The 23911-nt window shown below is 40.1% G+C and overlaps 1 protein-coding gene across 11 annotated transcripts in view; it reads left to right on the top strand.

The window, feature by feature from the left end:
• Positions 1–23691, top strand: part of LOC147242713 (DNA (cytosine-5)-methyltransferase 3A-like) — a 61431-nt gene extending 37740 nt beyond the window's left edge. For 5 of the 11 annotated variants that reach the window (XM_086189064.1, XM_086189055.1, XM_086189057.1 and 2 more), the window contains 17 exons: positions 5847–6050; positions 7360–7518; positions 10189–10296; positions 10531–10678; positions 10870–11013; positions 11450–11494; positions 12108–12187; positions 12598–12710; positions 13225–13408; positions 14288–14372; positions 14567–14712; positions 14825–14921; positions 15162–15310; positions 16408–16493; positions 16615–16684; positions 17078–17196; positions 17887–23691. In XM_086189064.1, coding sequence (XP_086045190.1) covers positions 5847–6050; positions 7360–7518; positions 10189–10296; positions 10531–10678; positions 10870–11013; positions 11450–11494; positions 12108–12187; positions 12598–12710; positions 13225–13408; positions 14288–14372; positions 14567–14712; positions 14825–14921; positions 15162–15310; positions 16408–16493; positions 16615–16684; positions 17078–17196; positions 17887–18028 — 2079 coding nt within the window. In that variant the 3' untranslated portion in view covers positions 18029–23691. The remainder of the gene's footprint in view (positions 1–5846; positions 6051–7359; positions 7519–10188; positions 10297–10530; positions 10679–10869; positions 11014–11449; positions 11495–12107; positions 12188–12597; positions 12711–13224; positions 13409–14287; positions 14373–14566; positions 14713–14824; positions 14922–15161; positions 15311–16407; positions 16494–16614; positions 16685–17077; positions 17197–17886) is intronic. The other 6 variants (XM_086189066.1, XM_086189062.1, XM_086189065.1 and 3 more) reach the window with 4 other exon arrangements.
• The last annotated feature ends 220 nt before the right edge of the window (positions 23692–23911 follow it).

Below are 23911 nucleotides of genomic sequence, written 5' to 3'. Positions count from 1 at the left end.
TTTATGACATCACTTCACTTTAGCTTCGCATTCATGTCCAAGTATGATGGTTTTCAGCTCAACTGGAGAAGTGAAAGATGTGTGCTCTTCTTAACAACCTTTGAAGAGAAAGGTTTTTACATCATGAAAATACTTTGGAAAAGTCAATTTCACATAGGAGCCACATTGAGATTTGGGCTGTGTAGCACCCAGTGAGGTCATTATTATTTTTAAAGTCTGTCCTCTAGGACAAAATGGGCTTATTGCAGCATTTTTTTCACATTTGACAACACTGAAATTGCCTATGAATCAGTATCAGCACCGTTGGGATTTGAACTCCAATTTTTTTGGTTGTGATTTCTGCTCTATAGTTTGTACAAGTGAAAATGAGGAACAGCTGAACTGAGCACATTTACTTTAGTACTATACTTACCCACAACATACTGTAGAGGTGCCTGTTATGTGAGTAGTTATGCTACCCCATACTTATGTGATTTGGGGGAGAACATTTGTTAGACAGCCATAGTTACAATTACAAGTACGATTTTACACACCGATCATAGATGCTCAAATATTTCAAAGATTCAACCTATAAGATTTTATTGAGGAAAACATTCATAGAAACAAAAATCAGGCTGTCTATTTAGACAAAAGGAAGAATGAGATTTGAAATCATGGGCTGTATAACTACTGTACAGAGCCTATGTGACACTTGCCATTTGTTGGTGGACGTGTTGAAGCATTGTTTGACAACATTTTGGTGTCATGCATCCAGAAGTTCTCACATCTTAATGAGAGTTTGAAGCAGAGTGAGGGGTTGATGTGACTGAGCTGTGATGCCACACTCACCTTCCACTCAAAGAGGCTATACTCTTAATTATGCATAATTGGAAGACTTTAAAATGGGTGAGTTATGAACACCATCTTTATTTGCTACGTGTTGGATGTTCCTGTGAGACAGCCAAGCCACTGATTCACTTCAAGATGACAGAATTAATTCATCCATCCATCCATTTTCTTCCACTTCGCCTGTTAAGGGTCATGGGGGGGGGGGGGGGGGGGGGCTGGAGCCTATCCCGGCGGCTTTTGGGCGAGAGGCAGGGTCAGGCATTGCAGGGCCAACATATATAGATGGACAACCAATCACACTCACAGTCATACCTATAGTCATTTTAAAGTATCCAATTAGCCGAGTGACAGCATTAATATACAATATAAATAGAAGGTGTCACAATAGTTGGAGGAAGAGGAGTATTTAGCTTGAGCACCAGTGTTTCAAACAACACAGTGCAAAGTAGTATTCATATGAGATAACATATTTTCTTAGTTTCTTACAAATCACTTTGTATGGTTGCTATGTTATCTGACAAAATGCACCTCCATTGAGCGTGATGACTGACATCCATGCTTTTAAGTGGTGATGTCTTTATTTTAAATCAATGTTTACAGAGAAAATTGCAGCTGATATTATATCATCTTTGCTGATACACAGTTGCGGTTACTGTGTCTTATGCTTTTATTGTGTTTCATTAACTAACTGCTGGGTAGCACAAGTCAGTCTACTTTACAGTCATGGCAATGTGACAGAATTGGCATGACTTCAGGTGAATGACAACAGTTCTTGTGATCAAACTGAGAGTGACTTAAGGAAAGCAGTTACTACATACTTCAATGTGCCGACAAAAAAAAAAAAAGCTACAGGTGTACTCGATTGGAGTTGTGCATACCTTGGTAGGCATAATATATAAATGTGTGTGTGTGTGTGTGTGTGTGTGTGTGTGTGTGTGTGTGTGTGTGTGTGTGTGTGTGTGTGTGTGTGTGTGTGTGTGTGTGTGTATACGTACAATCTTCTGTCTGGTGCCTGTAGATACTGTGCCTCTGAATAAATTGGATTTATCGGCTCTTTCTCTAGTTTACTCCACTCATCATCTTGTCATCATAGATAGCCCTTAAATCCCTTTACCCAAACAGCTTTTAGGCTTATGAAAGTGCATTAAATTCATCAATGACCACCAAATATTCTCAATTTAGTGCATCTGGATTGAGTAAGCAACCCTGTGCCTTCTGAGTTCACTTTGGACCCAGCTGGAGAAATCCAGCTCCATACAGTAAGTCCTTTCAATTTAGTTTGCAGCACTCTTAATTCATGAATTTTCCCCAGGTTATCATCCTTAGAGTGCCATTGTTGCTAGGAGAATACAGTCCTTCCTGTGATTTTCATGTTTATATGATTCCAGGAATTCTTAATACCAGCAGTATAGGTCTTTCTGTTTCATGCATGTGACTACTTCTGTACATTTTTCATAACCTCTGGGAAAAGTCCTTCTTTGTACCTTTCCTTTGAAATGTTCGTTCAGGTTTGTTGGTTCTGTTTGTTGGTTCTGATTCATACATTTTCTCTGGCAGTAAACTGTAGGAATTCTCACCACAATGTGACTGGGGCTGGTGATGCTTCACTCCTGTGGGTCTCATTGATCCCTCTCAATGATCATGTTGTCTAAGTTCTTAAAGCACCCAACCCTGCAGCAGTCTTTCACAAATTTATTCTTTAATGCAAATGATGGTTCTTCAATTTTACTGTAATTTTTTCACACTTTATTTTTCAAGTCAACTAAACACAGGGAATATTCTCATGTTTCATTTGCGAGATTCTTCCCCTGGCCTTTTGGTTCAGCTATCTGACCATGTCTGATGAGTCTCAACTGATCTCTGATTGCTGTTGCATCCTCTCTTACATTCTGCATTTCCTGTTTCAGATCTGAATTCACATTGTTAATTTAGTTATTCACTCTGACGCTTTGTCTTCTCTCTCTCTCCCCTGAGCTGAACCCAGTGAACTGCCTGTCCAGCACACCCTTTCTAACCACTAACTTCCTTCTTGGAGGATCAATTAGAGAATTGTTCCCACAGCCCTTGGCACTCAGGCCATGATCTAGAGCAGTTGCCAGATCAACTGCAAAGACCCACATAAAACATCAGTGGTAGAATTCTTGATGGATTTTTGTTGCCTATAGACCATTGAAACTAAAACAGAAAGGGGTTGATGAAATGCATATGTAGAGATGTTGCCCTCAGGCCTCTGCAGCAAGTTAGACATGATCCAGAACAATAACATCCTGTGAGGAATACATGTTACTGATAATGTTGGATGACATTTTTTTTCTGTGAAAACATTGTTTGTAATTCACACCATACAATGATGAGATATTTCTTTATGTAGGTGTCATCTTAAAATGCACATACTGTAGCTGAAGCTCCGTGGTGGGCTGTTGGAATGGCATCAGGATTCAGTTAAAACATGTTTCTGCTCCCTGTGGAAACACATCACATGAACACACCCATTTTCAGGATGGATAACATTACTTTTTTCATTGTTTTATCTAAACAAAATATCCATACAACTGTATAATGAGGAAATAAAAGGGGGAGCAGATTGTACCTTTCAACTTTTAAGGCATTTTTTCTGTTGTCACAATACTAGAAAATCCACAGTATTTGATACAGATACCTAGGAAAAAACTCGATACTTGATACAATTTTCAGTACCACGGGGAAAAAATTAACAAAGTAATAGTCATAAAAATATTTTTGATAACGTCTGGAAAACGGAAAACACAAATAATAAATGACATACAACAACATGGTGGTGCAGTGGTTAGCACCGTCGCAACACAGCAAGAAGGTTCTGGGTTCGAGCCCCGGCTCGGGCACTGGATCTTTCAGTGTGGAGTCTGCATGTTCTCCCTGTGCCTGTGTGGATTCTCTCCGGGTACTCCAGCTTCCTCCTACAGTCCAAAGACATACAAATGGGGACTAGTCTAATTGAATACTCTGAATTGACTGTAGGCATGGCTGTGAATGTGAATGGTTGTCTGTCTATATAGGTTGGCCCTGCAATGGACTGGTGACCCGTCCAGGGTGTACCCTGCCTCTTGCTCGAAAGCCGCTGGGATAGGCTCTAGCAACCCCCCCCCCCCCCGCAACCCTCAACAGGATAAGTGGAAGATAATGGATGGGTGGACAAATAACATTTAAACATCGATTACAAAACATAGGTTAATTAAGCGGCAACGTTAAGGTGTTCGGCTGTCTGCATTTATCATAATTCCGGGGTCTAAAGTGTCATACATACACCCAGGGGTTTAAACTAACTTTTTTCACCACTCTACCAGAAATGTCCCAAAAAATATTTTTCAGGCACTTCAAGTAGATGTTAAGTAACCTTGTCCCTCAAATAAAATTTTACATTGTGTAGTCTATATTGTGGAACATTACAACATAGAGTTTACTGAGGGCTATTCCATCACCACTGTTTTTGCGGTTAAAAACAGTGGATAGATTATTTAGGGCAAAATTTCACTGTCAGAATATGATTTTCGTTGTGTGATAACTTTTTGAAAGACTTCAAGAGCTGCAAAATTATTTATCCATGTCCAAATTGGCAGCCACTAATACCCTTTTCACACTGAAAAACTTGCGTTTGCTCGGCATTAGGGTGCATTCAAGGTTCCAGAAGACCCGGGTGTGAACTCCTGGTCTGAGGGCTGCGTGCCCGTGTTTTTCTCTCTCATACGTCATCGTGCTGACAACGTCATCATTACACATAAACGTGCGCTGGAACACCGAGAGGTAAACAAATGACAACATGGACGTCGTCGAGTCGAATGTTACGTGCATTGCAATGTTGTTTCATTTGCAATGCATACAAACTCGGCGCAGATTGGAAAATGTCCAAGTGCTAATGCAGTGAAGGAGGATGGAGTTTTTGGCTAGTCTGGAAGGGAGCTGAAGAAGCTACAGGTGAAGCCTGACAGGTGGCACGGTGACAAAATCAGGATGTGACAGAAAGGTCACTTGAAACCTGAGACGACGTGGGTTGCCTTTTTCACACTGCAGCCGAGCCAAGCTACTAAACACCCGGGTCGCTTGGCAAGTTGGTTGACATGGGTTGAAATGTAGAGTCGACCCTTTCAGAGAGCCCAAAATCCAGTGTTGACCCGCATTTTTGGGCACTCTGAAAGGGGCTTAATTGAAAGTTTTGTAGTGGCTGTTCCCCACTCACACTGGAACAGGGAGAAAAAAAGGTGGATAAATTGATCTGAGCATTGTGCAACCTCCACCAATGACTTTTCGTACAACAGCATTTCATCCATCTGATCCAACAGCATTTGACAAGTCTGTAACTGCTGCACAGCTCAATCCTTTTTCCACATTCAAGTTGAAAGAGAACTCACCAAAAGTAGTCAGTTCTGCTCTATTGCTGGCAGTTCTAGATTGCAACTGCATATCTAAGACCATCTAGGGTGAAATACCGAGATATTTCTGGTTGTAATGAGCTCAATGAATATTATGCAAACCCATTTGGCAAATATGTTTAGATGTTCATTGATATGACAATATGATGAACTATAGTTTTAAAGCACATAAGCACAAATGCAAAAAAAACATGCATTGATATTTTATGGCAGTGTCATACACTAAAAACATGTTTGCATTGGAGATTATAACTTCTGAACTTGAAGTTTAAAGATCTAAATTATTTGCTCCAAGATCTATGAGTATACTCTCGTCAAAGATACAATATAATGTTTACTCCATCCACAGTAAAGTGTATCATGTTTTCACTTTTTAAAACTTTTCCTTTTGTAGTTGTAATAATTTAAAATGTCATGGTGGCTAAGTACTTGGCAGTAAATGTATCTATCAATTAATAATCACTCATATGCTAGGTCCTGGTACAGTAGGTTTCTCTTGATCATTCACACACTGCTGTTCATGGAATAATTAAGTGAAAGTATCTTTTTGAGAGATACTGTGCTTCCATTAGCTGCTTGTGCATTGACAATGGCTTCCATTTTCCTTCACAGGCAGAGAGACGGGCATACAGAGAAGCAGAAATGAACATGATGGATGACCTATCAGAGGGAGACTTTCAAAAAGAGGAGGAGCCAGCAAGCCCCGACCCTCCACCCTCACAGCAGCAAACAGACCCTGCCTCCCCAACAGTTGCTGTAACACCAGAGCCAGTTGCCAGAGGAGGAGAAGCAACACCCAGAGAGATAGAGTACCAGGTAAAACCGCTGGGAGAGATGATTATAGTTTGTAAGGACTTTTCTGGCAGGAGTTGCCCAAAACATTTTTTGCTGTTTAATATAAGAATTTAACATTGTAGGGCTGCAATTATTGATGAATTTCATGCTTCATTAATTTGATGGTCTGCACCTACTTGAACAGTCAAACAATATTTTTAGTCATGTTTTTCAAGCAATTGGTAATTAAATTTGTTGCAAGGTAATTTTCTAAAACCTTTTGAAAAATTGTGTTTGTAGGCTAATTCAGTGTGATTTACTTTATTTTTTAAGCAATAAAGATGTCAGTCATGCTTATGGTCTGGTTAGGTTTGGGCATTTAAAGTTAGGGGAAGTTAATAGTTTGGTTAAAATAAGCACTTTTTCCAATATTTGGGCATCAGACACTCATATTTATGGTCATGTTGCAAAAATGTATGATGTCATTAAGCGTCACATACTCTTTGTGGGAGATTGTACCTGCTCAACCCAGTTACACATTGCAAGAACTGTAAGTCAGCATGCACAATAGGAATGAAAGAGAGGGAAGCTAATTCAATGTACAATCAAAACAATATTTAGCTATCATTAGATATCAGATATTTATAAATTGTTGCTTTTACTGTATTTAAACAGTTAATTTATGTATAGTTGGAGCAAGTAAAGAAAAATGTCAGAGCTGTACCCGGGTTTACAGATCCATGAAGAAAGCAACTAAAGTTGGCATAGAGGATGTAAATGTAGAGATATTAGAGGAGATGTGTGTAACACAACAACTCCAGTAACCTCACAAAGAGAGAGTTTGGACTCATTAATACCAATTTCCACATGTTTTGGTCATAAGAATTTTTGGTTTCATTGACACTCAGAAATGATTTAAGTATGTGAAATTCCCAAGAACAGTAAGATATTGCTAAATTCCTTGAAGAGGAGAAGAAAGTTTAAACAACAATAACATTTGATGGAATTGCCTGTGAAGCAATTGCAGCAATCTATGAGCAATATGTACAAAATTGGAAAAGTGACTTTAATAAGCAATATTAATAAATTTGGGAGAGAGCTTTCCCAGAAGATGAAAAACATGACTCACCTTCATTGCAAACAAGAACACTGTTTGGACACTGGATAAATTCAAAATGGATTGATTGTTTCTTGTGCTTGAATATTTTTTATAGAAACAGAAAAGAAATAACAACAAAGTGACAAACAAAAGACTGGCCTTCCTTTGGATCTGTTTCTGCAGTTTCACCAGATGGGTGAAATTGAACTCTATTGTGTTGAGGACCATCTTGTTTTCAATCTTCATTTACAGGATGGCAGGGGCTTTGGCATCGGCACATTGGTGTTTGGGAAGCTGCGGGGTTTCTCTTGGTGGCCGGGCCGTATTGTATCCTGGTGGATGAGTGGCCGTAGTCGAGCTGCTGATGGAACTCGCTGGGTTATGTGGTTTGGTGACGGCAAATTCTCTGTTGTGAGTATAATTATTCAAGAAATTAATCTGTGACTATTAGTGCAGTAGCCGTTCAGTGGGGACACATCACAGGCTCAGATATAACACTGATTCTTCTGTACTTCAAATGTCAAGGGAACAAACAGAACATTGTAGTTTTTAGAGACACAGTTTGGCCTTTCAATTTAAGATTTCAACACCTTAACTCTCAATGAATCCTTTACAAGGATGTAAGGGAAGAGGACAGGCAGGGTAGGCAGGATTAGGGAACACAGGTTTAAGAAGTGCAAAAGCGTGAGATAACTCAACAATCTGGCGGAGAACAGGGTGAAGGGCTGGGGTGTAAGCACATTTTCAGTGGGATCTGCTGCTCATGTGCTTGTTAGAGGAATGGGAAACAGGTGGGAACAGAAACAGGGTGGTTGGTGGGAGCCTGGAGGTGGGACCCAGCCTCCTCAGCAACCTCCCCCTCTGAGGTGGTGTCCGTCCCCAAGTTGTCTTGGTCTTCTGGTGAAGGGGATGGCGTGGGTTTCTGGCAGGGAGCCATCCCACTGTGGGATCCCCGACTGGTTGGGGTGCAAGCGGTGGAAATCCCGGGTCAGATGCTGGTCCAGGATGTGCCATGCAGGTACCCAAGACCTTTCCTCTAGCCTGTAACCCTCCCAGTCCACGAGGTACTGGAGACCTCATCCCTTACATCAGGACTGCAGCGGGTGACATACCGTATAGACCAGACTTCCTCCAATTACCTGGGGAGGTGGTGTTTAGGAGCGGCAGGCACCAGGCTCCACATAAGGCTTAACCTGGGACACGTGGGATGTTAGGTGAACCTTCAGGGACAGGGGCAGCTCAAGTCTCACTGCCATATATGTAATATGCGCCATATCGGAAAGGCACCAATGAACTATGGACTCAGCTTCTTCTTGTCACCCTTCAGGGGTTGGTTGCAGGTGCACAGCCATACTTGCTGTCCCACCGTGTACTTGGGTGCCCTGGAGCATCTCTGGTTAGCAGGTACCTTTAACTGCTTCCTCGCCCATAGGAGGGCCTGGCAGGCCTGCTGCCATTATTGCTGACATTGTTTAGTGGACACCAGGTCCGACGGACACGCCGTTTCCTTCTCCTGGTCCCTGTAGAGAGGAGGCTGATACCCCAGAACACAATCAAAAAGGATCATGTTAGAGACAGATCAGTGAGTTGTGGGCGTATGCAGCCCATATCAACTGCTTGGACCAAAGGTTGGGGTTGTTAGATGCAAAGATGCAGAGTGCTGTCTCCAGCTCCTGGTTTACCCTCTTGGTTTGAATGTTGGCCTGCGGGTGGTATTCCAAAGCCAGGCTGGTGGAGGCTCCCTGTAGCATACAGAATTCTCTCCAGAAAAGGGCGGAACACTGTTGGAAACCACATCCACGGGTATCCCCTGAGCCTGAAGACGTGCTATATAAGCAGTTCTGCCGTCATCTTGGCAGAGGGTAGACCTGGAAGTGGTGCATCGTGGGCCATCTTGCTGAACCTGTCCACCACCGTGGCTACTGTGGAGTGCCCATCTGACATGGGGAGTCCAGTCACAAAGTGACAAAGTCAACAGAGATGTGGGACCAGGGGTGATGTGGTATCGGCAGATGTGCTTCCAGGGGTGCCAGGTCAGTTTGGAGTCAGTGTCCCCATTTAAGCACCTCCTTCCTGAGAGTGGAAGGAATGAACAGTCTGTTGTCTGGGCATGCATTAGATTGACCTTCTGAAGCAGCCTTCACCCTCTCCTTCACATCCCAGACCAGGGGAGCCTGTAGGCAAACGGCTGGTAGGATGGGCTCAGGCTCCGGTGCCGGGTCCCCCAACCCCTCCAGGCATAGGGGAGAGAGTGCGTTTGGCTTGGTGTTCTTGGATTCTGGTCTGTAAGAAAGAGAAGCAGGACCCAAAGGCATCAACTGGAACAAAATAGTCTTTAGGACCGTGGCTGTCAGGCGTAGGTTGGTACTGGGAAATCTTGAGACATAGGGGCAGACAGGAGCGTGGCCAAGGTTCAGGCGTAGGTCGGTATCGGGAAATCCAGAGATGTAGGGGGTAGACAGGAGCATGGCCGTGGTTCAGGCGTAGGTCGGTATAAGGAAATCCTGAGACGTAGGGGCGGGGACACCAGACGGACAGGAGAGGGAAAGCACTGGGCCAGCAGGCGAGGAAGAGGACAGGCAGGGCAGGCGGAGCAGGCAGAGGAGAGCAGGCAGGCCGGAAAGGCAGGTCAGGCAGGATTGGGGAACGCAGGTTTCAGAAGTGCGAGAAGCGTGAGATAACGACAATCTGGTGGGGAACAAGGTGAAGGGCTGGGGTGTAAGCACATTTCCAGTGGGATCTAGAGCAGGTGTGCTCATCAGGGGAATGTCAAACAGGTGGAGGGTGGCGTGGCTGGGCGTGCTGTGACAGTTCCTACATTTTTCAGATAACACTTAAGTCCATCTAATACTATGGTGAACAGCTATACCTTTGTCACAGGTAATTGAAATCTTTTAATACAGTAGGCTGGAACTTCAGTTGTTGTAATAAACGAGCTGCACACACAAGTAACTCCTGCCTTTCAATACTAAAACAAAGTTATTGCAATCAAAATCAAAAAGGTTCGTGTGTTTTTCCTCTGTTATTTCCCACTCATCAATATTCTTATCATGTCATGAGTTTTCATTTTTTCATTTCCAGGTTTGTGTGGAGAAGCTGATGCCACTGAGCTCGTTCTCATCTGCCTTCCACCAACCCACCTACAACAAACAGTCTATGTACCGCAAAGCCATATTTGAGGCTCTGCAGGTAGCTAGCTCACTGCTGCTAAGCTCACTTTTTAGAAAGAGAAGGAAAACATGCTTGATGTCATTGTGGTCTTTTGATAATTCTCAAAGACAATTGCATTTTGCAATTTGAGCACTTGAAATTTTATTTCATATATATATGTGTGTGTGTGTATGTATATATATTACAGAAACAATATCGATTAAATGTGACAGGACTTCACAGTAACTGCCTGTTTCTTTATTTTCTGTAAAGGTGGCAAGCGTTAGGGCAGGGAGGCCCACTCCTTCCTGTGATGCAAGTGATGATGCGGAGGGGGTAGAGCCTGAGACTAGACAGATGATAGAGTGGGCTATGACAGGCTTCTTACCAAGTGGCCCACAAGCATTGGACCCTCCAGAGGGTAAATACATACACACGTATGGGAGTAGAGGACAGTGAGAATGTGGGCAGAAAATAACAATAAGTGCCTCTGGAGCTTGAAACCTGTTCTGATGTAAATATACTTCAAAGCTAGTTTTTTACAATGTGAATTATGGTTTTCTGAATGTGAAAAATGGTGTTGAATTATACAGCATGTTTTAATCCCTGTAGAGGAGCAAAATCCATATAAGGAAGTCTACCCAGAGATGTGGGCAGAACCTGAGGCAGCATACACACCTCCCCCAGCCAAGAAACCTCGTAAGAACTCAGCAGAGAAAGCAAAGATCAGAGAAGTGATCGATGAAGGCACCAGAGGTAACAACCACTTACTCACTTGATGTGAAATTAAATGCAACTGTTTCACCCAAATTATGTCAAATTTGAATTTACAAAAGAAAGAGGTACCATTGTAAACACAGATATGATGAACTTTGGATCATACCATGATTTCTACAGTAAGCCATACAGTATCAGTGAGCATGCACAGTACAGGAGCTCTGGCTTATTTACACTGAATGTAGCCTTTATTAAATGTTGTTAATTCAGCCTGTGCTCTCCTGCCTCAAAGTTTTTGGCATGAAAAGGGCTAATCAACTGATTCACTACCTCCTTAAATCAAAAATGGGTCATTGGGCTGCTTTAGAAGAGGACTCTGCAACTAGAATAAGTCCGTACCTGAAAATAACTCGTCTTTTAAAGTTTTAGTTTATTAGAGTTAATAATGGCAATTTGTTCTTGATTTTTTTTCCAGAGAGACTCATACTTGAGATCAAAAAGAAGACGAGGAATATAGAAGGTTGGAATGTATGATTTTTTTTTTTGCTATTTAGCTATAATGTCTCAGGTCCGTAGGCAGTATTTGGTATAGAAATTATGTATTTATTATCTCCTCTGCAAAGAGAAAAACTGCATAAAGTGAGTCTTAAACATTGAGTATACAGTGTTGTTTTTTTTTTTTAAATTGCAGTGTAAGACTTACAGTCAGTTCATCACAGGTCATAAGTAATAGTTGATTTTTATTTGATTGTTTTGATTTGTCAAAAATATCAAACAGCCTGAACATGTTAAGATAATTTAAATGCGAGATGAAGACTTCTCCTTTTAAGTAATCTTAAATATCATTGCTGTTATCAGACCAATTCCACATATTCCATTGTTTTATCCCTTTTCGACACATTAACATGGATGGAAAGAGTACATGCACTTTAATTGCCACACACCAAAATTTCATTTCATTTCCTCAGAATACACTCTGGAGTAAGGTGTGTTTAAAATTAACTTAAAGTGACAAATCGCAGCACCTGGCAAAGTAACTATTGCTGTACATTCAGATTCTTGATCCAAGGATGAAGCACAGTGTTTAATAAATGATTGTGAGCATGATTGTGTTTCTTTGTGTATTCGTTCAGATATCTGTATCTCCTGCGGAAGCCTCAACGTCTCTTTGGAGCATCCTCTCTTTGTAGGAGCAATGTGCCAGGGTTGCAAAGTAAGATCTTTACATGTTAACCCTGCAGTTAGTCTGGATTATGTCGGTATTCTCCAGTAGTTTACTGACTTGAGGGTTATGGTGTATATTGTCTCATTTACAAAATTATGTTTACAAAGTGATTCCAAGCAAAATGTAATGAAAAATGAGTTTTTGTACGTGGAAAATTTGGTTCTGATATCGTGTCACAGCAATATCTTAGACGGTTCAATTGTTTTCTGAGATTTTATCATCAAAAATAGAATTAACTGATCATCAAAAAACTTAGCATAACCCAACATATCATAGCTTAGTTAGGTACAGACTGCTTACTCATCTTGTTCTGACCTGTAACCACCTGTAAACACCCTCTTAATATGAGCTGTCATTGTGACAACAAAGTCATTCAACTTTTCACTCTGACACCACAGAACTCATTTCTGGAGTGTGCCTACCAGTACGATGATGATGGCTACCAGTCCTACTGCACCATCTGCTGTGGAGGCAGGGAAGTGCTCATGTGTGGCAACAACAACTGCTGTAGGTCAGTTGACGCACAGTTTGGCAGAACACACCTGAAAAAAAAAACAATTACTTTAAGCAGAAATTGACAGCAGTTGTGTGGACTTTGTTTTTGTTGCCAGACCAGATTTAATCTAATCAATTCAAACCAAACCCAGACAGTCTCAGTTCTTAGATAAAATTAAAAAAATATTGAGAGATAACAAAATATGTATACTTAAATTCATAAATAGATTAACAATGTTCCGCACAGACTACGCCCACATGGAGTCTACTTGAGGAATGACATAAAATTTTGCTGCTCGCATATATAATATATAATCAGTTTTATTAGCTAATACATTGGCTAATGTAGATCTATAAAAAAAATCTCAAATATTGTCCCAATCAATTGGTCATCAGGGCATCAATACAAGCCATACAGTGTAAGTGATTAATGACACAGTATTTAAAAAATCACTAGATTTATGTCTCATTGTCTTATAAGTACAAAGACAACATGTGACAGCTCCCTGTGTGTATGTGTGTATGCACAGGTGTTTCTGTGTGGAGTGTGTGGATTTATTGGTAGGAGCTGGCTCAGCAGCAGCTGCAATCAAAGAAGACCCCTGGAATTGTTACATGTGCGGGCCCCGAAGCACCTATGGGTTACTGCGGCGACGGGAGGACTGGCCATGCAGACTACAGCATTTCTTTGCCAACAACCATGAACAGGAATTTGTAAGTCAGAGAATTTCTGGATTTTCATTTTTTAAAGTTTTCTTCATAGCCCATACATCTATCCATCTATCCATTTTCTACTGCTTGTCCTGTTAAGGGTTGGGGTGTGTGTGTGTGTGTGTGTGTGTGTGTGTGTGTGTGGGGGGGGGGGGGCTGGAGCCTATCCCAGCAGCCTTCGGGCATGAGGCAGGGTACACCCTGGACAGGTCGCCAATCCATCGCAGGGCCAACACATATAGACAGACAACCATTCACACTCATAGCCATGCGGTCAATACGGTCAATTTAGAGTATCCAATTAGCCTAGACCCAACTTGCATGTCTTTGGACTGTGAGAGGAACCTGGAGTCCCCGGAGAGAACCCACGTAGGCATAGGGAGAACATGCAAACTCCACACAAAAACATCCCGTGCCCGAGCCCGTTACCTTCTTGCTGTGAGGTGACAGTGCCAACCGTTGCACCACCATGCTGACATCAAAAACAGACTAGTTTAAATGCTTCCATATTGAACCAGATGAAGACAGTTATTTCATTTCTGCCTGACAACATATTTAAGTCAGTTAGATGATGTATTTATCTTTAATCTTTTCCATATCTTCATATGTAGTCATATTATCTCTGCAAAAAGGAGACAGAATGCATCCGATTAAATGGTACATGGTGATTTATAGGGATGTGAGGGAGTACTTGTCAGCTGGAGCTGTAATTTAGTGTAATTCACAGGGATACAACTATGAAATATGACGAAAAAAGAACATTAAACAGATTATGTTTTCAGTTTTTGATTTTTTTCTGCAGATCAGCGTCATGTGTAAAACAAATGTGTTGTAAATAGTTCTGTATCTGTCTAATCTGATTCATTCATCTTCATCTCTCAGGAGCCAGCCAAATTGTATCCCCCAGTTGCAGCAGAGAAGAGGCAACCAATCAGAGTGTTATCTCTGTTTGATGGCATTGCCACAGGTGTGTGTGAGCGTACTTGCAGACATGTGGTTACCTGCTAAAGAAACATATGGACACATTCCAATATTGCCTGGCTCAGCATTTGTCTAAAATGTTTGAAATGGAGGGTTTTGCTGGGATTCTGATGAAATTGTGTATGTGTATATGTGTGTCTGTGTCCTTGTTTGTTGGGGGGGGGGGGGGGGTGTACTCAGGTCTGTTGGTACTTAAAGATTTGGGCATCCAGGTTGATAAGTATGTTGCGTCCGAGGTGTGTGAAGACTCCATCACTGTTGGCATGGTGCGACACCAGGGTCGCATCATGTATGTGGGCGATGTACGCAATGTAACCCACAAGCATGTAAGTTCAATTCTCTTTAGTATCCAATATTCATGGCAGGTGTAGTAATCAGTGGTAAAATTTGGGGACATCTCTCACATCTTATCTGACCTGCTCATATTTTGTCCATTAGATTGAAGAATGGGGACCATTTGACCTGGTGATCGGAGGAAGTCCCTGCAATGACCTCTCCATAGTCAACCCGGCGCGGAAGGGCCTTTACGGTCAGAGTGGGTCTTTGAATCAGTTTTCTTTCTTGTTTATTTGTATTCATTTTTCTCTCTCAATCTAATACATCTCTGTGTATGTTGAAAAGCGAAAATAAGTTTTATTTTATGCTATTATTATTATTATCATTATTATCATCAATTAAAAATAAGTATTTAATATTACTAAATAATAAGACAGCATGTCAGTAGTGAGATGAAATTAAATGTTCAAAAAATTTCCTTCCTTGTTTCCGCATGTAGAGGGAACCGGCCGATTGTTTTTTGAGTTTTACCGTTTGCTCCATGAGGCTCGACCAAAGCCAGGCGATGAGCGGCCATTTTTTTGGCTTTTTGAAAATGTGGTTGCCATGGGAGTCAGTGACAAGCGGGACATCTCTCGATTTTTAGAGGTAGAATGAAAAAGCTTAAAAGACCAGTACCACTTCACACACTTAATGCTTTTACCATGTCAAATCACACACAGCTTTGCTGCCCTCTTGTGGTTGCAGGATTTCCCCTGTCATGATTCAGATTTCAAGTGGATTTTCTAGTGAAAAATTCAAACTGCTCCCCTCTATAAAACATTTTAATCACAGAGCACATTTATAGATCATCAAAGATAAAGTAGCCTACATAGAAACCCCCCCAAAAAATGCACCCGGCAAGTAAAAGTACATGAAGATGATGGAATCCTCAGCCAACGTGTCATCAACCAACCGTATAAAATTAAAGAGTATAGCATAAAATATAAACATAGGCAATGAAACAATAGAAATAATTATCAATAACATAGATAGCAATGAGAAAATTTTTAGCAATGAGAAGACTACAGCAATGAGAACACTTTTCAAAAGATTTTGATTTGATTCAATGCAGTTTCGGTAGTTAAAATTAATTAAATGAAAATCAGCACAAAAGCACATTATCCATGAAATTTGGTGACATGAACAAACCCAAGCGTGCGCTCTCCTTAACTCACATATCTTATCCCTAGATTTTGGAGTGTGCTGCATATGACACCCAAGCAGCCAATCATTTAGATAACCTTCTGTGAGACAAAGGGATTAAATTCAACCTTTTTTCTCTAAATCTATATTAAGTTTAAGTCATGAAAAATCCTCATTCATTGTATTATCAATTGAATTGAATTAAACCATCTTTAAATATGTGATAATATATTTTTCAGCATTATGACCCAGGCCTCATAATATAATTTAATGTTGCATTTTCCTGTTTTCCATGTTTATTCATGAGTTTAGATTACCTGACAAAGATGATATAATTATAGTATAGATGATACATAAGACATGTTATCTACTGTCAACACGATTAATAAAACATTTTAAGCTCAATAAAAGGCCCTTTTTGTCTTTCACGAAAGCCAGTCCTGAAATATGAGTGATATTCTCTATTATCATCACAGTGTGTTATTTTACTAGCTGTAAGGTGTTTGAAAGAGTCTCACTTTCAGACAGAGGATGGCTAGTAATCTGCCCTTTCTGTTCAGTGTAACCCAGTGATGATCGATGCGAAGGAAGTCTCAGCTGCTCACAGAGCTCGATATTTCTGGGGAAACCTGCCAGGCATGTCCAGGTAATACATAAGTACACACAAAATTTTCGTGATTGATTAGCAATACATCAAAATCTATCACAGATTCATCAATCTTAATGATATTTCTCCTCTTTTCTTGTCAATATTTTGCTAATTTCAGACCTTTGACACCTATGTCGAATGACAAGCTGGACTTACAAGAGTGCCTCGAGCATGGCCGCACAGCCAAGGTATCCACTTGTGTGTGTGTGTGTGTGTGTGTGTGTGTGTGTGTGTGTGTGTGTGTGTGTGTGTGTGTGTGTGATATTTGGATAAATTTCCAGCAATGATTCAGCTTGTGTGTCTGAATTTTTTGGTGGAAAACAAAAAAATAATAAAACAAAAGCTTACATTTAAAGCTGGTTAAACATTGACATTGCCCACTCTCAGCGGTGTCAGTGTCAGCTTATGTTCTTATGAAGATGTAGAAGGATGGAAAACTGAAAATTGTGGGGTGTATTGCTGCTGTGAGCATAGAGAAATGTCCTGTGTCACATAAAAGTAAATTTAAATTTGTGTGTGTGTGTATGTGTGCATGCACCTGTCTTTCTGTGTGTGTGTTTGTTTGTGGATGCAAATTCCAGTTTGAGAAGTTGCGTACGATAACGACTCGCTCCAACTCTGTGAAGCAGGGGAAAGATGAGCATTTCCCTGTCTACATGGACAACAAGGAGGACATCCTATGGTGTACTGAGATGGAAAGGTACAGTGTATGTGTTTGCGTGCATGCATGTGTGTATGAGGATCATTTTGGATGACATCTGCAAAGTTTCAGTATTCACTGATTTGTTAACAGAATCTGGGCTAAAAACTGCATAAATTAATTTTTTTGAATGCAATTTCTCTTGATTTACTGCGTTTTAACATGTATTTAAATTTTAGGTATACACTTTTTTCAAATTTTATATTTAACTTGGTGGTGCAGTGGATAGCACTGTTTCCTCAGACCAAGAACGTTCTTGGTTTGAATTTGACTATCAGCTGGGACTTTTCTGTGTGGAGTTTGCATGTTTTGTCTGTGCCTATGGATGTTTTCTCTGGGTGCTCCAGCTTCTTTCCACACAACAAAACATACAAATGAGGTCAATTAGAGACTCTAAAATACCCAAAGGTGTGAATAGTTGTCTGTCTCTATCTGTCACTGCTGTGATGGGCTTGTGACCTGTCCAAGTTATACCCTGTGACTCGCCCAATGATAGCTGGGATAGCCCCCCCCCCCCCCCCCCCCCCCCCAGAGTGGTAAAACTCTCTGTTGAAATGTATTTCAGCTCAATTATTACTTTTCAGAGGATGTCTGAGGGCAGGGATATTAAAAGCTTTATTGAATTAAATTTTTTAATGAAAATAAGTTGTATGCATTTAAATCTAAAATTTATTTCACATTTGTCTCCAGGGTGTTTGGTTTCCCCGTCCACTACACCGATGTGTCCAACATGAGTCGTTTGGCGAGGCAAAGGCTGCTGGGACGTTCTTGGAGTGTGCCCGTCATCAGACACCTCTTTGCCCCACTCAAGGAGTACTTTGCCTGCAATTAGTCACACAACAACTCTGTCATAAACACTCACACAAACACACATGCGTGCGCATACACACACACACACACACACACACACACACACAAACAGGAACATTATTTAATAACACATATAACCACACACAGTATAAAGTTTGTACATGGAGGTTGGCTGATGCAGAATGACACCGGTGACCAGGCAGGCGCGCGCACACACACACACACACACACACACACACTTATACACACATACACAGGTTCATGGTCTCTGTACTTAATATACACACACACAAACTTCCTTTCTGACCTTGAAACTGATGTCGTCTGGCTTTATTGAGTCACAGTAGTTGTAGTTCTAACCTCCATGGGGTGCAAAAGTTTTAAAGACGCCCCAAGTTTTGGTTTTCAGTCACTCTGAATACATCAACACCAACAAATCTCTCAGAACCAGAACACTTTACAATGTATTCATATATAGTGACAGTGCTGCTGTTGTGTTACAGTGCAATGAACTTAAGTATACAAATATACACACCAGCTAATACTTGTGGTGCTGGTCAGGCAGTGATAGAGTCCGAACATTGCCACTTAACTACAACATTTTCACTGGTCTTGGTGCTTTTGGAGACTGAATGGTCTCTGGTTGTTTCTGTCGCTGCAGTTTTGTGTCCCAAACAGAGTTAAGCCTGAATAGATCATGAATTTTTATGATCTGTTTATTTGTCAAATACTTACCTGTGTAAGGGCAGAGTGTGTGCTCAAGGGCCTGGAAGAGAAAACATGAACAAGATAACTTGGACTTAAATGACTTGACTGCAACTAAAACAGATAACAATTTCTTTTTTTTTTTTTTTTGAGGATGAGCTCTGGAGGAAAACATAATCTCGCAAGATGAGTTCAAACTCAGTGGGACCCCCCAAAAAAGGTTTTCTCAACAGTAATACCAAATATTATCTGACAGACTTGCTAGCAATATGATTTAGTGATACAGCTGAGGTGAGAGGGTGTTTTTTGCTATGTTAGTATTTGTTATTCGGTAACTGCAAATGATCTATATATGTCAATGTGCCTTTCTGAAATAATTTTTACAGTCAGATTGTCTTGTACAAATCTCCATTTAAAGTGCCCTCATATGGCAAGAGAAATCTCTATCGCAAGTGTAGATAATAAGGTGACATTCCCATTCTGGGTCAGTGTTAGAAGTCACTGGGTTACAATTTTTGTAACAGAATACAGTAATTTCTTAATACCTCAATTCTGCAATTCTCGCATACTACTATAATACTAAACATTCACCATCTGATTTAAACACAGCAATTATGTTTTGTGCACTTTTTTAACAAAAATTTACAGTTTTGATAATTTGCTGGTGATTTTTGTAATATTTTTGGCAGTAATTGCAATTTAATATTAGCTGATCTTGTGTAGGAATGATGTGATTTATACTCTGTTGCAGTTACAGTTTTTATGTATTTGCTTGTGTTCATTGCTGGAATTAAAACATTGTGACCATTATTGTAAAGTGGGGAACATGTATTCCTTAAGGACCACTCCCCCTAAAATATTAGTAAATGATAATTAGACACATTAGTTAACTGTTAGCAGTTAATTAAGCATTAGTGTAAAGTGTTACCAGAAATCATTAGATACTAAAACTAATGGTTAGAGGCTAAAACTAGTGACTGTGAAATGACTAGGATCTAGTTAGATTAAGTGAGGATCAACTTGTTTTAAGCTTTGATGGTGAGAGGAATCATTTGCTGTCTTCATGGCTACACAGGTGAGGCGATGAGCTGCTATGACAATGAAAATAAGCAGATACCTTCAGTTTTATTTGCTGTAGCATTCTCTTGCTGGTATACTAATGGATTATTGCCGCTTCATTTTGTAAGATGTTTAATGTTCAAATACATTTTATACATCTTGTCTATAGTGTAATTCTAATTGTGACATGTCACTGCTTAAGTCTGCTCCCTGGATTTTGAATCAAAATTTCAGCTCTGCATCGTGGGACGATTAAAAAAAAATTTTTTTAGTGGTAGTCAGCCACATTCTCTCATACCCATTTCTATATTTCCTTAAAGAGGCTTCAGGGTAATCAATCAACTATGGGCAAATACAGTGTTTTCCTGGTTCCAAAAATATGTATATCTCCACCCAGTGAGGTTTAACTCATCCAATGAGATTATTTCTGCCTCCAAAGCATTACTAAAATACCAGTAGATCAGTGTCTTACTTCAGCAGCTTTCAATGTAAAAGGGAGTCAATGAGGGATTGAACATTGAACCTTCCAATTATAATACAGCCTCTTGTGTGCCTCAGCCCTGGCGCTACCCTGTTTTAACTGACTGATAGTGTTTATTTAGTTGCAATCCATGAGCCCTTGCAGTCCAGCTCTTGCTTTTCTTGACAGGGAATCAAAATGTGCACTAGTTAAAGCAGCGACATCCACAGAAACCAGAGACATACCTTTAGATCACTGACATTATGCTGGTTTTCTACTTCCTATGACTGAAACAGATAGCCCTGTTTAAATAACAGATCCTTACTCCTTTTACCCAATGCATGCTGAGATGAACCTCTCCATGACCTTCTATCTAAATAGTCAGGTAAAGAAAATTCTCATGTGACAGATTCGTGACAAATTGTTTCCAAAGCTGTAATTCACACCCTGGATGTAATTGTCCCTTTGATTGATATTTTATTTAAACATGGCTATCTTTTGAGAAATCTCTTTCGGTCTGGTGCTTTTGGTCCTCAGTCGGCCCTTTCTTTCCAGGAAACCTTCCAATCCGACCAGCTAAACAACTGCACACATGTAGTCTGCTGACACAGTGACAAACACCAATAACAAACATAAACCAGCAAAGGTTTTTTTTTTTTTCCCATCATGTCTACTCTCAGTTTATAATACAATTACCCTTCAGGTGCTTTTTCAACTGACCTTCAGGTGCTTTTTCAACTCTGCTCTTTTTTACAGTGCTCTTGCAGGTTACACAAACACAAATGTGCATACATTTGGTGAAAATGTTTCTCTAAACTCCTTTTGCAAACACACATCCATGGATACACATGCATACACACTGTGTTTGTGCCAGCCACCTGTTGCCATCAGGCCTCTGACAGCACTGCGGGGTGTGACATAATCACCCTGCGCCCCTTGGTGCTCCCAAACCCCCTAAACCCCTCCCCTGGTGCTGCATGTCAGTCCGTCAGTGTAATCTCTGATTCCATGTTAGATTAGGGCGTAATAATGATGATGATAATAATGGTAATAATAATAATGACAATAATAATCTGTTATTGTGTGTGTGTGGGTGTGGGTGTGGGTGTGGGTGTGTACTGTTCCAGGTTGGTTCTCAGTTCAGTTCTGTCTCAGCCTAGAGGAGAGGGTGCAAGAGAGAGAGAGGCTAGAGAAAGCATATTTTACAGGTAGTGTAGTAACTTGCTGTTTTGTACTAATGGATGCCAGAAGAAATTGTTGAACCATTGAGGACACTCTCAAACAGGAGATGAGTTGAAATGCCACCTGCCATTTTGTTGTTTCCAACATGATTGTCATCACCCCTGTAAAGGATGTTATAAATTTTATGTGCTGAAAAAAAACAAGATAGGATCCAGTTGAACATTTAAGACAAGTGGCACTGCTCACTTTCTTAACCATCATGTAACTGCGATGAAATTAGAGGAATTTGAATTAGAGGATTAATCTTAATTTAATTTGAAGACCTGCACTAGCACCACCATGAGGTGAACACTTGCTGTTAACTTAAACGTCTTGTTAATTATAGACTTAAAAGACTCTTTTCACAGCAGCCATTTTAACATATAACTATGTCAACACTGGTGCAATTATGTTAATTCTGCTGTACTTAGTGTGTGACAGCTATTCCTGCAAGTTAGCAGGAACAATATCATCCATCCTTCCAAACATCCATCCATCCATCCATCCGTCCGTCCTTCCATCGTCAACAACTGTTTAGGGTCAGAGGGTTGTTCTCATTGGGTGAGCATGGTTCACCCTGGACAGGATGCCAGTAGGCACAATACGAAGCTCAGACTTCATCACTCATTTCACTGAACAATTCACACGTTCATTTTTATATGGCATTTTTATTTATAACAGTAATTTTAATTAGTAAGGAGTTTCATCAGATTAATTTTTCTAAAATAAAAATTGAAATATGCTGTTTGCAAAGTGAATTTGACAGTAAATTTGTTCTAACTCGCTGTCCATGAACATTCTAAATCCAAATCCTAATTCTATCTGAAAGAGAGTAGGACAAAACATCACTGGCCCTCCAACAAAAAAACAACTTGTATATTTTGGGGATACTTAGATGAGTTATTGGGGAAGAGCCTAAATTTGCCAATACCTGTGTTGACCATGGGGCAACCTGTCAGAATGGCTGCTGTGTAAACAGCCCAATAATTTTTAACAGATATTCATTTCCCACTAAGGAAGAATTAATCTGGCAACATCAGACCAAAATGTAAATCTGTCCACTACTTTGTTGATGTACTGATGTTAGTCTCACAGCTGCCATCATGACTCTTGACTTTTGTGAAATATAATTTTTCTCTTTAGACCTCTCAAAACAGTACGGGTTCCATGTGTTCGGATATTTTTATTTGCACTGATTAAAATGGACATAGCCTATGAATAACAAAAACAAAGTGCAGGGAAGGGGAAAAGACCAGAAGATCAAATTAATGACAAATTTGACATAAAAAATAAAGATTATACAGAGATTAAAGCCCTTTCTATATATTGAATGTTTAATATTTAGGAGGATTTTTACCAAATGAGATTTAAAATGAGATCATAGCTGCTTGTGAGATTTAATCGGTTGGGAATGAATTTGTACATTTGTTTGAAAAGAAGATGAAATATGTGTAACTTTACTCTTTGCATTGAATGTTCTCTTTAGTGTATATATCTATATATACGTTGATAGCACATGTTCAATTTTGGTGCAATAATTAGACCAATTGCCCATCTTCCATCAACATAGAAAACCTGTGATGAAAAGTCATAGGTTAAAAAATAGGTACTGCTTCTTTTTGAAAGTGGTCACAAGCCAGAACAGTTGGAAACTACATGCTGCATTTCAGCTCACATGTTTGTCATGGACAACATAAATGGTGTGATTTGAACATGTATCTGTTTGAGAGTGCAGTTGGAAAAAATCACAAGGAATGTGAGCGATATTTTGATTGGCATCTGTCAGTTGTTAGTGATGGATGACAAGGTGATGATGTTTCAGTTCGCCTAACGACAGCTTTTAGGCTGAGCGATGCGCTGTTTTCAACACTGATACAATCACATACAAACCAAACACTGTTCTTTACACAGAATTACATGCACAACACCAACAAATATGATGCTGCGGCGCATTCAGACACTCATCTCATGGACTAAATGTAAGATGAGCTTTTAGGAAAAGGAGGAACTAGTGGTGTTTCAAAAGGTGCTAAAATTGTATCTGAAATAAGAAAAAATATATTGTTAGGAGTATAAATCAAGTTTGTCTTTAAAATGACTGTATTTAAGTTTGTCGTAGTAATGAAAAGGCACTATTATTTTACTCTTGTATGAATATGAACTAATTACAAGGCATTTTAACTTTGTACTTGAAAATGTAAGACATGAACCGTGAATAAAGAGGACAAGTTTCTTGTGATTTAGCCTCAGTGTGATTACCTAAATGTTAGTTACGTGTGTAACTGCACCGCTCAAGGCCATTGTGTGGTATGACTTTACTTTTACATCAAAATACAATTTGAATTTGGCTTTTTTAAATTGAAATGTCTTTTATAACATTCCTTTTTAGTGCCCACTATTTAGCAAAGTTTTTGAGTATCAAACACAATGAGGTGTAACTCTTTAGAAGTAAGTCATTCA

The sequence above is a fragment of the Aulostomus chinensis genome, chromosome 20 (assembly GCF_037954235.1).
Source record: "Aulostomus chinensis isolate RoL2024-O1b breed Wild chromosome 20, RoL_Achi_v1.0, whole genome shotgun sequence".
NCBI lineage: Eukaryota > Metazoa > Chordata > Actinopteri > Syngnathiformes > Aulostomidae > Aulostomus > Aulostomus chinensis.
Note: the sequence above shows the minus strand (reverse complement) of the source record. Positions and strands in the feature narration are given on the sequence as shown.